Source organism: Lacerta agilis, chromosome 2 (genome assembly GCF_009819535.1).
Source record: "Lacerta agilis isolate rLacAgi1 chromosome 2, rLacAgi1.pri, whole genome shotgun sequence".
NCBI lineage: Eukaryota > Metazoa > Chordata > Lepidosauria > Squamata > Lacertidae > Lacerta > Lacerta agilis.
The window spans coordinates 79209414-79227348 of record NC_046313.1 but is presented as its reverse complement, the minus strand read 5'-3'; the positions used below and the strand labels follow the sequence as shown (position 1 = coordinate 79227348).

General features: G+C 39.7%; 2 protein-coding genes across 9 annotated transcripts in view; one reads left to right on the top strand and one right to left on the bottom strand.

Annotated features, from left to right (window-relative positions):
- The window catches only part of TASOR (transcription activation suppressor), a 75874-nt gene that overhangs the window by 57130 nt on the left and 809 nt on the right, over positions 1–17935 (top strand). For 2 of the 3 annotated variants that reach the window (XR_004426018.1, XR_004426017.1), the window contains 2 exons: positions 13110–13181; positions 14513–14579. The gene's annotated coding sequence lies outside the window, so the exon portion shown is untranslated. The remainder of the gene's footprint in view (positions 1–13109; positions 13182–14512; positions 14580–17935) is intronic. The other variant, XR_004426019.1, reaches the window with a different exon arrangement.
- CCDC66 (coiled-coil domain containing 66) overlaps positions 402–17935 on the bottom strand; it is a 41501-nt gene continuing 23967 nt past the window's right edge. For 4 of the 6 annotated variants that reach the window (XM_033140948.1, XM_033140950.1, XM_033140949.1 and 1 more), the window contains 3 exons: positions 14516–14790; positions 13993–14114; positions 402–762 (listed from right to left, as the gene is read on the bottom strand). In XM_033140948.1, the coding sequence (XP_032996839.1) occupies positions 676–762; positions 13993–14114; positions 14516–14790 (484 nt within the window). In that variant the 3' untranslated portion in view covers positions 402–675. Of the gene's footprint in view, positions 763–13992; positions 14115–14515; positions 14791–17549; positions 17708–17935 lie in introns of those variants that run through there. The other 2 variants (XM_033140953.1, XM_033140952.1) reach the window with 2 other exon arrangements.

The window sequence follows — 17935 nt, the reverse complement described above, 5'->3', positions numbered from 1 at the left end:
ATGCAGATTTTTTTGGTATGGGATCATTTTGCATGGTCTGCTTCAATACAAAAATTGAAATGAATCATGGCTCAAATTGATTTTGGAACTTCAGAATCGCAATGAGCATTCCTTAAATATAGTCACTGTTCATGTGTGAAAGTAGAGCACAATTTAGTATTTTATAATGTACACCTTTCTAATAGCTGTTTTTATTTGTGGAATAATAGTCTGCTTTATTTAACTTTGATCGTTTCTAAACACAAGGACTGCAGTTAGCGGCTGTGTGTTTTAATCTTTGAGGTGCTTTGGCTAACAGGGATCTGTTTTCACCAAAAATTATTTTAAAAATTGATTTCACTTATCACCCAGCAGTATTACAAAACCATTACTTAAACACAAAAGATAAAAAAAATGCAATATACACAGCCATGGCATTCAAATGCCTAATAATTTATTCCTCTTGCTAAGTGGACACACAAAATTTAAATTAGCTACACAAATATTCCATGTAAACAAAAGCCCGTGCTATAGTATTGTTTCCTGCTACGTACATCTTTCTTCCAAAATGTATAATCACTCATTCAAGCATCTTCAAATGAACAAAAGTTCACATTTTACCAATATGTTCATAATTACAGTAGTAAGTATAAAGTGCCAACACAATAAAAATTCATTTATCAAACTTCAAATTCCTTAAAATGGTGAAATAAAATTATCCTCTTGGCTTATGATGTTTGGAATAAAGCATGTCTCCAATTCTTTCTGCTTCTGGAGGAGGCCCTGAAATGACAAAGTGAGTTTTTTATAGAAGTTGTAATTAGTTCTATAGAGCAGCAACTGACCTACACAGAGCAGTAGATAGAGAAATAGCAAGGTTTAATGGAAGTTGTAATTATGCCTGTATTGAGCTAATCATGCTATTGCCTTTTTACTTACCAAGGAAGCAGGTTGTATAATAGCTGAAATATTAAGTTTTATATTCAGTATGATCTACCACACCATTACAGCTAAAAGAGCTACAGTGTGGTAGTGGATGGGAGGTCATTCAACATATTTTTCTTGTTACATGGATTTGAACAAAGGTACATAGACCCAGCTTGATGTTCATTTTAACAGATAAGGAACATGTTGAGTTTGGACACTTATGGATCTGATCTAGTCTATCATTATGCTTGCCACATGCCAATAGAAAGTCTACAACCAGGACATAAGCGCAATAACAATATTCTGTTCATAATCGTAAACGGTTTAACAGTTCACATACTTCTGTTTGTGCAAGAGGTTGTTCAAATGGATGGACATCTTTTAGATTTCATTTTACTTGTCATAACAAAGCTTTATACAAAGGGTAATGTAGACCTCTGGGTTTTGTTTGCCCCTCTGAATCTAACCCATTGTGCTTTTGGTCTGTGTCCATCCATTTCCTAAACCATGCCTTACTCTTGTCCACTATCATTCAACTAAAACCCTTGTGGGGAATGGAAATAAAAATGGAACAGCAATACAAAAACAAATTATAACAAAACAAGAAGCAAAACTAGAAGGCTAGATCAAGGATCGTTGTGCAAAATTGTTCCTGACCCCACTTAACCACATTTGCCCTCAAGCATACCTATAAATTCCATATAAGAAACCCTGGTTAATCTCTGAGTGATATCCAATATTATACACATTTCCCCTTTATTTTCTTACCTACTTGAACCCTCCAAAGTGTATTTGGTGAAGAGAAGGAGATGGGGAGGAAGTCTTGTATAAGCATAAATCTTATTTATTTCATAAAAATTATATACAGCTTAACTATAAATGAAAACTCGAAGTGGTGTACAAAAATATAAAATAATAAAATCCACACAACTAGTTTTAGTGTTATATAAGGCTCATCCTTGTTTTCTTGAAATTTCTTAGTCCAAATGCCTATACAATTCTGACGATCCAATTTGTAATAAATTCTAGTTACCTACTTCCATAAATAGCACATTACAGCTAGGAGAAAAGAATTAAGTAGGGTTTGCTATAAGTACAAAAGTGATAGTTACACTAAACATGGAAATATTTCACAACAGAAGATAAAATTGACAGTTAAGATATTCTACAACATGATTAAACAATCTAGAAATATACTGAATATTGTTGTAATTACTCTTTGAAGAACTAAAGGTCACAGCAAAGTATGAAAACTGGTACCTTCTGAAGGACCGATACGATTCGTAGCTCTTAAAGAATACAATGCATAACCTTTAATCTTTGTTTCAGACCTAACTAGTGGCATTATTCCCACTTAGAAATTAGTCCCTCAAACTCTTTGCTGCATTGTACTTAGTTCTGTTTGGTTGGTAACCCATCCAAAGGGCTCCTAAAATATTTGGAAAGATCTACCAACTAAGGAAAAAAATCCAAGTTCATAGCTAATTCACACACAGCCTTGTTTAAGAAAAGCTGCAATCAATTTTATCTTGAAATGAACCACCATGGAAATTCTGAAGAGAACCCACATGCCAGCTGCACACTGCTTGCCAAACCTGTATTAGGCATACACATTTCCATTTGGTCTTTCATGTCAGCCTAAGATTTTTGACGATCATAGACTTACAGAGTTGGAAGAGACCCTGGGGGCCATCTACTCCAACTCCTTGCAATGCAGGAATCTCAACTAACTCATACATGAAAGATGGCAATCCAGACTCTTCTTTAAAACTTCCAAGGAAAGTCCACCACCTCCCAAAGGATACTGTTCCACTGTTGAGCAGCTCTTATTGTTAGAACATTTTTTCTGATGTTCTTGATTACATTACTGAAATATTAAATTCACTAGGGAATAAATTCAAGGGCACATTAGCTCTTAATATGAAATAATAATTGAAAGAAAACTGAAGCAACGTATGATTTCCCTCTGTCTTCCTCCAGTATTTTCCCCACACCATCTCCAAATCTGCTTGAGGGTTGAGGGAACACCCATAGTAGATTTAGGTAGTGTGTCTGGAGAGGGAGAGAACATTCCATGATTAAAGTTGTGCTGATGGAACATTTACCTTAGTCACGTGCTACTGCTATGTTGACTACAACCTACTTTACCTACTGTTAAAAAGTAAGCAAAGTGCTATCCTACCTCCTGCCCTATTTTAAGGAGTTAAATATATTCTTCTCATAGTGCCACAGGCACTGTAGGAAAGAGGGCCAAGAAGAAAAACTATAATTTCTACCCTTAAAACATGTGGAGAGCAAAGGAAATACTTTTTGGAAGAATCCTTACAGAAGTATATACTGCTGTTCATAGAGGTTTATGCAATCACAATTTAAGATACACTGATGTGAAGACAATTATCAACACATTGTGAGTAGCATAACCAAGTTACGCTACCTCCACAAGGTAGCTAATACAGCGAGACTTGAAAGCACATGAACTAGATTCCCCCCCACACACACAAAAAAGGAGCAAAGCAAAACACAGAATCAAAGAATAAGAGGTTTTAGAACAATTGACTTATACCTACATGGCTGGCTCCTGGAAGCAAGAAGACTTCTGTAAAAAAACAACAACCCTGAAATCTTCTATAACTGAAAAGAACAAAAAGGAACACAAACTTTGGCACACAAAAAAGTGCAAGCACATAGGAAGAGGTGCTAAAAAAATGAAGAACATGTTGCTAAGTTCTTTAAATCAGTGTTTTTCAACCTTTTTTGGGCAAAGGCACACTTGTTTCATGAAAAAAATCACGAGGCACACCACCATTAGAAAATGTTAAAAAATTTAACTCTGTGCCTATATTGACTATATATAAAGTAATTCTCTTGAATAGGAATCAAATAAACAAATTTTTCCCACGGCACACCAGGCAACATCTCGCGGCAACAGTGGTTGAAAAACACTGCTTTAAATAACAGGAAACAGTGGAGGAAAACACAGTCATTCGACTACCTTTGAATGACAAAGGAGTCAAATGAATGCTAAAGGAGGATAAGGAGATTGCTGAATGAATTCTTTGCATCTGTCTTCCTGACAGAACATATAGGGCAGATCCCAGTGCCCAAACTAACCTTGCAGGAGGTGTACCTGGGGAACTAAGGCAGCTAGTGCTGGTGAGAGATGAAATTCTAGGCCTAATAGACAAAATAAAAACTAACAAAATTGCTGGGTCCGCATGGCATCCATCCCAAGAGCAAATGTGAAATTGCTGGTCTTCTAACAATAATATGTAAATTGTCCCTTGGATTAGCCTCTGTATCTGTGGAATGGAAAGCAGCAAGTGTAACACCAGTTTTTAAAAATGGATGCTGGGGAGCAGTGATCCTGGGAATGGAAGGCCAGTTAACCTAATGTTTGTTCTGGAAAACTGGTGGAAAGTGTTTTTAAAGATAAAATAACCAACCATATAGAAGAACAAACTGTGCTCACTGAAGCACAGCCAGCATGGTTTCTGCAAAGAAAAGTTCTGTCGCATGAACTTTAATTAGAGTTCTTTCAGCGTGTCAACAAGCATGTAGATAAAGGTGGTCCAGTTGACACTGTACTTGGACTTTCAAAAAGCTTTCAACAAAGACTCCCAAGTAAGCTTCTAAATCAAAGAATAAGAGGAGAGGTGCTCTTGAGGATAGGAAATTAGGTTATAGGAAGCAATGAATAGAAATCAGTGGACAAGGTTCAGTATTGGGACCTATGCTTTTTAACTTGTTCATTAACAATCTAGAGTTAGGAAAGAGCAGTGAGGTGGCCCAGTTTGCTGATGACACTGAATTATTCAGATTTGTTAAAAGAAGAGTATAAAGAGTTTCAATAAACCATCTCCCAACAGTGGTGAAATAGAAAATGCAGTTCAGTATAAACAAGTGTAAAGTGATGCATGTCTGAGCAAAAAAACTTAATTTCATATAAATGATCATAATATCAATGAAGATACTGTTCCAGTTTGCGGTGAGTGTAAAAAGGCACAATCCATGCCAGGGATCGTTAGGAAAGGAATTGGAAAATAAGACTGCAGACATCATCATGCCATTATACACCTCTATGTTGTGACTGTATTTGGAATACTGTTTACAGTTCTGGTTGTCACATCTCAAAAAGGATACTGTAGATTTGGTAAAGATTCAGAAAAGGGCAACCAAAATGGTCAAGAGATTGAAACGATTCCCCTATGAAGAAAGCTTGGAGCATTTTTTACTTTTTAGTTTAGAGAAAAGGTGAGTAATGAGGTGGTGTAAGTTTATAAAAATTATGCAAGGCATGGAGAAAGTGGATAGAGAAAATTTTTTCTCCCTCATAACGAAAGAACTCTGCGCCTCAAAGCAAAATGTTGGAAAATTCAGGGTAGATAAAAGAAAGTACTTCTTCAGGACTTGCTCCTGCAGGACAAACTGATAGCCACCAACTTAGATGGCTTTTAAAGAGGATTTGACAAATTCACGGAGAAGGCTATCAGTCACTTCTAGCCATGATGGCCATGCTCTGCCTCCACTGTTGGAGGCAGCAATGCTTCTGATGGAAACCTTGGAAGAGTAGAGTGTTCATCTTCAGCTAGCTGGTTCCCCATAGGCATCTGGTTGGCCACAGTGAGAACAGGATGCTGGACTAGATGGGCCAGTGGTCTGATCCAGCAGGCTCTTCTTATGGAGGGTGGTGCTGGAGAACAGAGCTCTGTGGTCTGCTGTGTACCCCCTAAGCTAGCCTGCTGCCCTCAGAGGTAATGGAAGATGTCCCATTGCAAGTGCTGATGTAAAATCTTAACTGTCAGGCCAGGCAGCTTCTGTATATGGAACTGATGGACTCATCATCTTCAGTTACAGGTGGGTAGCCGTGTTGGTCTGCCATAGTCAAAACAAAATTTTGTTTCATCATCTTCAGTCTCTGAGGAAGCAAACTGTCTTAAACTCTCAACTCATTCTAAACAAAAAAATTCCTTCCAGTAGCACCTTAGAGACCAACTAAGTTTGTTATTGGTATGAGCTTTCGTGTGCATGCACACTTCTTCATATACTCAACTCATTCTATTTATTTATTCCTACTATATTCAAGCATCTCCTGCAGCTCTATTATAGTATGGAAGTGAGGGTTGCCATAATAGTGAGGCTCTTTCCACCACAAGATGAAGAACTAGATAAAGTGAGCAAATGTGTAACTTGCCTCGAGTAACTTCTGAGCCCAAGTGCTTTGAAGCAGTGGAAAGATAATCTTGTCTATACTGCTCTCATATAAAAGTACCGAATCAGTGAAAGAAGCACATTTCCTTCTAGAAACATTTTACCCATGTGGCACTCTTTCTCTGCTGTGGTCTTTTTGTGTAGAGGTGGACATTTGTCTGGCTTAGGTATCCATACTTGAGACAGAAGAAGACAAGCGTATTTCTATGCTGCTAAATGGCATTAGGAAAGGAGATGAGAGAATGAGGTTAGGGGTACAAAACAGCAAACAGAGGTAAATAGCCTTTGTACTTGATAGCACAAAAAATAACAACAAGAATGCACAAGGAAAGCTTTGCATTGCAGGTGGTTGGACTAGATGACTCTTGGGTCCCTTCTAAGTCTAATATTCTATGATTCTATTACTGTTATGGAGGACAATAGAGTTTGCCGTCAGAAAGCTCTTCCTGATGTTTAGTCAGAATCCCCTTTGCCGTAACGTGAATCTGTTGGTCTGGATCCTTCCCTCCACAGCAGGAGAAAACAAGCTTGCTCCATCCTCCTTTGGATATTTGAAGATGGCGATCATATCTCCTCTTTTCCAGGCTAAACATACCCAACTACCTCAACCATTCCTCATAAAGCTTGGTTTCCAGACCCTTGATCATCTTGGTTGCCCTCCTCTGCACATGTTCCAGTTTGTCAATATCCTTCTTAAACTGTGCTGCCCAGAACTGTGACACATTACTCCCAGTGTGGTCTGATCAAGGTAGAATAGAGCAGGGCTATTACTTCCCTTGATTTGGACACTATATTTCTGTTGACGCAGCCTAGAATATAGCATTAGCTTCCCCACCCCTGCTGTATCACACTGTTGACTCATGTTAAGCTTGTGGTCTACTAAGATCCCTAGATCCTTTTCACATATACTACGGTACTGGCAAGCCAGGTGTCCCTCCATCTTTTACTTGTGCAGCTGGTTCTTCCTGCCTAAGTACAGAACTTTGCATTTGTCCCTATTGAAATTCAGTTTGTTAGTGGGACCGTTCTCCAATCTGTTAAGGTCATCTTGAATCCTGATTCTGTCTTCAGTGGCTTCTTCTCCCACTTTGGAAATTAGTTACTCCTCTGTTACCCAATAACATTTCTCTGTCTTCTCCCTGCACAGGACCTACTACTTGCTTGTTCTTCCTCTTGCTTCAAACATAGCCGCATAAACCTTTAAAAATTATTTTTAACCTCTCTTGCAAGCTGAGCTCATTCTGAGCTTTGGCCTACCTGACTTTCACCCTGCAACTGGTGGCTACTCATGTACACTTTTCCTTCATGATTTCTCCTTTCTTCCATTTCATATAAATTCCCTTCTTACATCCCAGCTCATCTGCAAGTTCCTTAAGCAGACACACCAGTTTCTTTAGTTGTCTCCCACTTTTCTTTCTCGTTGGAATTGTCTGCCTTTGTGCCTTCAGTATTTCACCTTTAAGAAGCACCCATCCATCTTGGACTCTTTGAAAATTTCTGACCATGGAACTTCTTCCAGTAGTTCCTTAAGCTTCTTGAAACCAGCCTTCTCAAAGTCCAGAGTGCATGTTCGACCACACTCAGCTTTCCCTTGTCTGTGTATAATGAATCAGTTCCTCCCTGCTGGTGAGGACTAGGTCCAAGAGAACCCCCTTGTTGCTTCTTCCACCTTCTGGGAAATGAAACTGACAGCAAGACAATTGAGCAATTTGTTGGGTATCAAAGAAGGTGAAGTATCTGGGAATCTGGTTAACATCTAAAAACATTAATTTATTTGAAGATAATTACAAACCAGTTTGGAAAGAGATTAAAAAAGACTTAGAAGTCTGGACTAGATTTAAATTATCCTTCAGTGGAAGAATTGCTGCAATCAAAATGAATGTTTTACCGAGGATGTTGTTCCTATGTTGTTCCTATTTCAAACGATTCCGATAATCAAAGGAACAGGACAATTCAAAGAATGGCAAAAAGATTTGTCAAGATTTATCTGGCAAGGGCAGAAGCCAAGAATAAAATTCAAACTATTGATAGATAAGAAGGAAAGAGGGGGCTTTGCCCTGCCGGACTTGAAGTTGTATTATGAAGCGTCCTGTTTGTGTTGGCTTAAAGAATGGATGACATTACAGAACACTGACCTATTAGATTTAGAAGGACATGATAATAGATTTGGATGGCACTCCTATCTCTGGTATGACAAAGTAAAAGTGCACAAAGGTTTTACGCACCATGTGATAAGGAGGGCCATTTTTGAAGTTTGGGATAGGAATAAGAGTCTTTTGGAGAGAAAAACCCCATGGTGGATCTCACCGATTGATGTATTAACATTAAAGAAAGTTAACATGGAAGGTAAAAGATCCACATATGGGGACTTGTTAATGAGAACGGAAAGAGGGTGGAAGTTAAAACCATATCACCAGATTGAAGATACTTTTACAGGATGGATACAATATCATCAGGTGAATAACTTGATGTTAGAAGATAAAAAAACCGGTTTTGAGGAGAAAAAATCTAGATTACAAACTGAGCTGTTAGAAGGTAAAGGCAAATTTTTGACAAAAATGTATGACTTGTTGTTAGAATGGTATACTAAAGATGAGTTGACGAAAGAAGTAATGATAAAATGGGCTATAGACTTTGGGCATAATATAGAATATGATGCATGGACAAAATTATGGAAAGAGACGATGAAATTTACTGCATGTGTATCTTTAAAGGAAAATCTTTACAAAATGATGTATAGATGGTATTTGACTCCAGTAAAATTGTCAAAAATGTATAGAATGCATGATAAGATGTGTTGGAAATGTAGACAGGAAGAAGGGAGTTTTTATCACATGTGGTGGACTTGTGGCAAGGTCAAGGCCTTTTGGGAATCCATTTATAATGAACTTAAAAAGATGTTCAAATATACTTTCCCAAAAAGACCTGAAGCCTTCTTATTGGGTTTGATGGGAGATGAAATACCCAAGAGAGACCAAAGATTGTTCATGTATGCAACAACCGCTGCAAGAATATTGCTTGCCCAAAAATGGAAATTACAGGAATTACCAACGATTGATGAGTGGCAGACGAAGATGGCGGAATATGCTGAACTTGCAAAACTGACTGGCAGGGTCAGAAACCAGGATGACTCGAGGTTTCAAAAAGGTTGGAGTAAATTTGTGGAGTACTTAAGATTGAATAGAGGAAGTTTGAAGACACTGGTAGGATTGGAATAAACCTTTGACATAGACTTATATGGAGGAATAAAAAACTGTGCGACAAGATTGGACTACAAAACCGACTGACGTGGGGGAGGGAAGTCAAACTCGGCAGAGTTATGGGATATAATTTGTATTAGATGTTGAATTAATTTGTTGTATATTTGAAAATAATAATAAAAATTTACGTACAAAAAAAAAAAGTATTTCACCTTTAAGAAGCACCCATCCATCTTGGACTCTTTGAAAATTTCTGACCATGGAACTTCTTCCAGTAGTTCCTTAAGCTTCTTGAAACCAGCCTTCTCAAAGTCCAGAGTGCATGTTCGACCACACTCAGCTTTCCCTTGTCTGTGTATAATGAATCAGTTCCTCCCTGCTGGTGAGGACTAGGTCCAAGAGAACCCCCTTGTTGCTTCTTCCACCTTCTGGGAAATGAAACTGACAGCAAGACAATTGAGCAATTTGTTGGGCCTTATATTCTTGTCAGATATATTGGGGTAGTTGTAGTCTCCCATGACTACTATATATCTCCTTTTTTGAATGTATTCTGCTCTAGGAAGGCATCATCCAGGTCCTCAGTGAGGCTTGGAGGCCTATAGTAAGGTTACTATTGTTTCCCTCTCGTACAATTGTTATCCATATACTCTCAATCTGCCTTCCATACTTCGAGTCACAGATTTCTTCACAAGTGTACACATCCTTTATATATAATGCTACACTTCCTCCCTTCCTGTTGGATCACTTTTTTTTTTGAAGGTTGCACTCAATTCCTACATTCTAGTCATGAGTTTCATTCCACCAAGTGTCAGTAATGCCTGTTAGGTCATATTTGCCATCCTGTATTCAGAGATCAAGTTCTTCTTGCTTGTTTCTCATACTCTATGCATTTGTGTAGAGACAACTGAAACAGTCATTCCTCCGAACACTGCTGCCTCTGTACCCCTTCGCAAGGAGTCACATGTCACCACCAGTCTCTTCATTCTCTGGGGAGCTGCAGGAATCATTCTGTACCCTGTCCCTTCCACTGTCATCTTGGTTTGTTCTGAGGTCTGCAACTACTGTACTTAAATAATAATAATAAAATATTTTTTTTATTTATACCCCGCCCTTTCCAGCCAAAAAAAAAACCGGGCTCAGGGCGGTTAACACTAATTAAAATCACAGCAAAAAACATAAACACAATCAATTTAAAATAAATTTAAAAATTCAATATTAAAACTGCAGTCTCATTTTCAAATAACCCACCAATAAAAGAATGAAGCATAAATATTAAACAGAAACCAACCCAAAGGCCAGGTGGAACAGCTCCGTCTTGCAGGCCCTGCAGAAAGATGCCAGATCCCGCAGGGCCCTGGTCTCTTGTGATAGACTGTTCCACCAAGTCAGGGCCAATACTGAGAAGGCCCTGGCCCTAGTTGAGGCCAACCTAGCATCTTTGTTGCTCGGGACCTCCAAAAGATTATTATTTGAGGACCTTAAGGTTCTACACAGGACATACCAGGAGAGGCGGTGCCTTAGGTACGAGGGTCCTAAGCCGTATAGGGCTTTAAAGGTCAAAACCAGCGCCTTAAACCTGACCCTGTACTCCACCGGGAGCCAGTGCAGCTGGTAAAGCACTGGATGAATGTGGTCCCGCGGCAAAGACCCGGTAAGGAGCCTCGCTGCGGCATTCTGCGGAACTTGCTCCTCTGGCCAAGAATCTGTGTCCGAGATGAGAGCACAGAAGCAATTTTGTAGCGTCAGTAATGCATTGAGTGATTTTCCTCCTTCCTAGGGGTACCCTGCCTGCATCTCTGTTCCAGGACACCCAGGTCTGTGGACCACAGTGTGGAAACCCCTGTATTAGAGCAATCAGAACCGTCACATGAGGCTGGAATATTTGATTCTCAGAGAAAAAACCTGGCTCGAAGACTCCACTGAGGAAAAAGTGCCCTTCAATTTTTGCACCACCAGGAAAGAAAGGAAGTGTTTCCTAAAACTTGAATACTACTGTATGTAAACCATGAAACTAAGAAAGTGTGGCTCATGCAACTTGAAGCAAGATTCATGATGGTTAAAGAAGATGGATAGTATTTCTTTTCATTACTCAAGAACACTAACAAAACAGGCATATGCAGCTACTATCTACTGATGGACAGGAACTTGATGCAAAATTATGGAACCACTGTTTTCATTCTTTGAACAAACTGAGAGTTTAAATAAATCTTCCACAACTCCTTTGTTTTACAAAAAAAGGTTTTAAAAATATGTGACTATATATGTATGTGTGTGTTGGTTCTCAATATTTAATGTTTATATATTGTTTTTAACTCTACTGATGTAACCATCCCTATGACCATGGGGTGAGGTGTGGGATATAAATCCAAATAATAATTAAATAAAATCACAACAGTGTGTCCAATGACCTTTTTATGGTCACCTCTAGTGCTATATGGGATTCAGAATTGTATCAGAACTGGACAAATTGCTCCAGCCTAAGATGCATATATCAAAGTATAAATGTAATACAGAATCATAAAGTTGGATCCAGGCATGTTCTTGGCGGAACTCTACTAGCTGAATGCTCCGGTAGGCAAAAGTGGGAGGTGATATTCATTGGTTCCTCCTTCCCCCAGCAGTCCTCATGCCATCTGCTACGCTGTCCTGGAGGATCCCCCAACCCACTGGAGCAGATTTTCAGGAAAGGGGGCATCACCAAAAGCCTCCTCCACTGGATCTAAGTTCCCACACCCCGATTTCAAGATGGGGGATCTCTGGATCCAATCCATTGATGTAATGAATTCAGTATTTTTAAGGAGTTCACCCCCATTCCATTTGTTTTATTGTATTTTAAATTAGGGACGCGGGTGGCGCTGTGGTCTAAACCACAGAGCCTAGGGCTTGCTGATCAGAAGGTCAGCGGTTCCATTCCCTGCGACGGGGTGAACTCCCGTTGTTTGGTCCCAGCTCCTGCCCACCTAGCAGTTTGAAAGCACGTCAAAGTGCAAGTAAATAAATAGGTACCACTCCGGTGGGAAGGTAAACGGCGTTTCCGTGTGCTGCTCTGGTTCGCCAGAAGCGGCTTTGTCATGCTGGCCACATGACCCGGAAGGTGTACGCCGGCTCCCTCGGCCAGTAATGCGAGATTAGCGCTGCAACCCCAGAGTCGGACACGAGTGGACCTAATGGTCAGGGGTCCCGTTACCTTTACTATTTTAAATTAGAAGGTTTTGTAACAATTGCATTTTATGGATGTTACAAGCTACTTTGGGCATTCTGGTCAAAAGGCAGGATATAAATCTAAAATATACAGAGGGCTGTGCAGTAGTCACATCAGAATACTAAACGGTGAATTCAGAAGGAAATTAAAAACTTTTCACGTGCTTTTAAATGTATGGACCTTTGACAAAACAATCCTCATAAATGACTTGGGGACCTTGGACTGAAAGATAGGGTCTAAATCAGGGGTAGGCAACCTTTTTATACCTACCGCCCACTCATGCATCTTTCTTGATGGTAAAATTTCCTTACTGCCTACCAGTGCAGCAGTAACATGTGCCGTAGAACCCCCTACTGCCCACCTTGAATCCTGAAACACCCACTAGTGGGCGGTAGGCACCAGGTTGAATACCCCTGGTCTAAATCAAGTAAGTAAAGTGATTTTAGAAAAAAAATGTGACAGAGGAAGAAAACATTCAACTCAACTGTCAGCTGTGCATTAATCAAAATGTTGGTGGAAAAGATGTACCTATATAAATCTTTTAAAATAGTAATTTATACACACAGCATAATTTTACATTCCCTCTCTTACAGCAGCCAACATGCAGATTGCCAGTTATTAGTCATTCACTGATTTACTGATGCTGCAAGCAAACTAATACCAAAGTAAGTTTCATTGTCATTTAATAATAATAATAATTTATTATTTCTACCCCGCCCATGTGGCTGGGTTTCCCTAGCCACTCTGGGCGGCTTCCAACAGAAGGTTAAAAATACATTAAAAATAAATTGTTCATTTACTACTTAAGCAACAAAGTTATGTTTTCTTCAAAGTAAAATTTAAGGTGTCTGAAACAGTATATTTCATAACCATGTCAAACATTCAACTGAAAAATAAATTGGATACAAGAATTATGGAAAGTTCTCAAAGCCAAATCTACATATTACACAGAATGAGGTGCTGGAAATATCTGGACTGTACCCACTTTCAACTGCAGTTTCTGGGGAAGCTAATTTTTTATAAACCCTCCTCAATGTCAAAAATATTTCATCATCTAGCCACCTGTGGAAAGAAATGGTACAATTCACAATTCTACATCTAATTCTGTGCAATATGTAGACAGGCTCTTGTCTTGTATGCATAAAGTTACTATAGAATGAGAAAATAACATGCATGCCCATGAAAGCTGATCAACACCTGACATTATATTTTATTTCCCATTAATTAGATTTTAGATAGGTTCCAATTAATAAATAATGATAGTGCTGTTTAAAATAAACATAATAAAAACTAGAGGAAATATATACCAATTAATCCATAAGATAGGCCCCATTAAATGAGAATTCCCTCCCAAGAGGATACAAATAGAATGTGAAGACAACCAGATGCTAAGAGGTTAGTATCAGAAAAAATTGTTTCTTTATGAAAGATGGAATACCTATCAAACTAAATTATCAATCCAGCTAATAAAAGTACCTGTCGTAGTTCTGAAAGTCCTTTGAGTATGGCCTGCTGTCTGTCTCTCACCACATTAGGATTAAAAAGTGGATCCCTTATGTGATCGGAGCTAAAAATCTGTCGCGGTGTATGGCAAGCATCTAAAAGTAAATATAGATGAGATTAACTGGACTGAAAATAATCAGTCTTACTTTTCTTTAGTACTATGCAAGATTAATATTTTCAGTGTTTAAAGATGGTTCTAACTTCAGATGGATGTGGAAAGAAGGCAGTATGTATATAAGGTTCAAAAGAAGACATTTTCCATCAACATTTTGAAATTAAAACATTCTAGTGTATTTTGAATTCATTGGTATATCATGATATATTTATTATTAGACAAACATTTTAGATGTTATATTGGATTGATACTTTATTTACAGTTTTGTACTAGAAGCTGTTCATTAGAACAAAGGCTTTTTTGAAAAAAAATATTTAAGTTCTGTGCAATGGTATACTATTCATTAATCAAAGGCATTTCTGTAACTTTGTATTGTAGTACCGTTTGGCTGCTGATATTGTGGATCATGTGTTGAAGGCCTGGTCATGGGTGCATCTGGATCAAGGTAATACACTTCATTTGTTCGCACGTAAGGAACAAAGTGAGAAGAAGGTGGCCTTTCAGTTTCAGCACTTTGAGGTGGTGCTTCACTCTGATGCTTATCTGTATAGGTACTTTTCTCTCTTCCGTCATTGCTATTATGAGCTTCGAAATCAGGAGTCTTTATTTGCTGCGGCAATCTGTTTTTAACTGCTGGAACGGGTGGCGATTCAGATCTGTTTTAAAACAATAACAATAACCTTCAGACCTGTTTCGCAAGCAAAAAGCTTTTTTTTTAAAGTGTTAATATTAAGTTGTGCATATGAGAGGTTCTGAATTCTTATTTTTTCTTGTTTCTTGAACTGTCTTCTATAAACATGTTTATAGTTGCTGCATATAGGAAGGTGAATCAGTAGCCATGAAGTGAGAGCTGCTGTACAACTGTATGAAATATGGGAGACACCAGTGAGATAGGAACAGTTCATGTGGTGTACTATTAACAAGCAAAGGTTTCCTTTGGAACATTGTTTTTATAGGACAAGGTAACTTGGACTGCAGTCCAAATCCCCTTGTACTTGGGGGAGGGGGTGTTGTGTGTGGCGGCAATCCTCTGCTTGCTTCTGGTAACTCAGCCTCCCTCCAACCAGCACAAACCCCCTCCTTCCTCCCACCAAAAGTGTAGTATCCCCACCAGCAGAGTCTGGCAGAGAACCCCAAAATGGAGCATTCTGAGGACAGGGCTAGCCTGGGCTATGCTCTCACAGCCATTGCCAGCCAGCACTGAGCCACATCCAGGCCCAATTGCTGCACCAGCACGAAGCTGGCACAGGTATTAGGCTCAATTTGCCTGACCACCCTCCTAACTGGTTGGGCTGCAAATAGCTTTGCCAATCGACACAGCCATAGCAACGGCAGGTTTGGATTGCAAACTTCCTACTTGAATAAATAGGAAGGAAAAACACACATTTTAACAAACTTGTTCAGGGGAATTCTGAAATGTTTAACACGAAATACATTTGTGATGAATTCGTTATAGAACTAAAAAGTGAAGACGGCCATATAATGTTTTCATATGCATCGATTTTGGACATTCATAGAGTCATAGTAATAATCCAGGTGGTTGTGGCAGAAAGATTGGTGACATGAAAATTCCTTCTGGTGGGTGTGCATGAAGTATCTACACTACAGTGTGACCACCACCACAGTCACTCACTACATATGACAGGCAGGGACAGATGGTCAAACGTTTGACTAACCAGCCAGCTTCTGAGACACTTTCCCACTGTACAAGCTGTATTGCAGCCATCTGAATAGCATACGTGGGGTTGGATTCCTCCTGTATGTCCACAGGACAGAACCTTAAGTAACTAATGTTCCATTAACTGGTTGCCATGCAGGAGGCATCCAGGATGCTCAGGCCAACAATTGTACTACAGGCTGGACCTACTCAGGTGGTTGGTTGGCAGCACTTGCTGCAGGACACTTTGCAAAGGCTGCCTCTACCTGAGAACATATTTTGACTAAGTACTTAGTCTATAACCTGAATGCTGTGTTGGAAGAGATACCCACACAGAATTCTGAGATCCAATAAGATACTGGGGGTTTGTGTGTGGGGGTGGGGGTGTTTAGAATCTGTTTTGTTTTGCTCTGAATCTGCACTGTGGAGGAAGATCATACCTATTGGACACCTGTGAATTTTAGACAATATCATTCCTCAATGTTTTGAAACCAGCCAGTTGAAAGTTCCCAATCGACCTTTTCTCTGGAATCCCTTTAGAACCAGCACATTCCTAATAATCTCTGTTTAAGCTGCTGTTTAAGGGGACAGAAACGACTATCAGGTAGCTCGAAGGCTTCTTTTCCTCTTGTTGGGCGGTTCCTGTGTCTAGGGATGTGATGTATGACCTGTTCTGAGAGGGTTTGCACTACCCCTGAAAGAACAGGTTTGTAGTCTGGGCGTGCGCCTGGATTTCAACGTGTTACTGAAGTCGCAAGTGGCTTCTGTGGCAAGGAGTGTTTATGGCCAGCTTAGGTTGATTCGTCAGCTACAGCTGTCCCTGGACCGGTATAGCCTGGCCTCAATTGCCCATGCTCTGATGACCTCCTGTCTGGACTATTGTTATGCATTGGTTGTGGGCCTGCCCTTGAAGGCAGTTCAAAGGCTGCAGGTAGTACAGATTGCAGCTGCTACTCTTGAATTGCAGCAGCCCAATGGGGCCACGTGACACCAGTCCTGAAACTGCTACACTAGCTGCCAGTGAGTGTACAAAGCATAAAATGGCTTAGCACCAAAGTACCTTCCCAATATTCCTGACGCACAATTGACAGGTGAAGCCTTGTTGGTGGTGCTGCTGCCACTTAAGAGTTGCTCAGTTGGCAGTGATATATGGCAAGGCCTTCTCAGTGGTGGTTCTGTGCTTGTGGAATGCGCCCCCTGGCGAGGTGCATCTGTCCCCTCATTATTGTCTTTCAGAAGGATTTGAAAATATTACTGTTTACTCAGGTATTTTATAGTTGTAAGATACTGTTCCTGGCAACCCTGAAATCATTGGCTGAGAGAATGACTGTTTTTATGATGTTTTTAGTGATATTATTTAAAAATGTTTTATTGATGTGTTTGCTGCCCAGGGCTCCTTTGGTAGGAAGGGAAGAATATAAACATGTTGCTCAAAAAGGCTGGAGTCAATCTCCTTGCAACCTGCCTATCAGAGGTTACTGTCCATTCTGCAATGTTTAGATATTGCTCAGTACAAAACTTTTAATAACCCTACTCCCTGACCTTAACCCTTGGTACTTCTGGGCTGAATGACAAGGAAGGAGATTCATTAACTCCTGTGGTGGGTGGTGAATGATAACTAGTATTTCCAAAATCCCAGTTTGGCACCCATTTTATCCAGCCACAAAAGATGTAGGTGCAAGGGGGGGAAAGGAAACCAGAGGTCTGGGGAAGAGATTGATGTGTTTATTTCATAAAATTTATAGACCGCTTATTAAAAATAATCAAAGCGGTTTCTTCCTAGTTAACCCCACTTGGCTCCACTTGCCACTTCACACTTCAGTATAGAGACTGAATTGATGCTGTACAAAATGGCTACCCTGTTTTCGGTGTTGGCTAGACGACCACTGATGCCTGAAGGCCCTGACAGGACAAACCTTAGAAAGTAATGGGAGAAAATAATCAGAATTAAACAACATAAAAAATTGTGTGTTTTTCACCTGGCTGGTGTCAGCCCATTCTCCCTTTTCCCTGTCTGAGAAAGCCCGTGAGTTATCACCATATAGGAGGGACTGAGAGAGTCTAAGGAACCTAGCTGATCCAGACCCCGTAAGTTGAGCAGATGCACCCGTGGCAAAACCAGGAGGTGGCCAGTGAGGATAAAA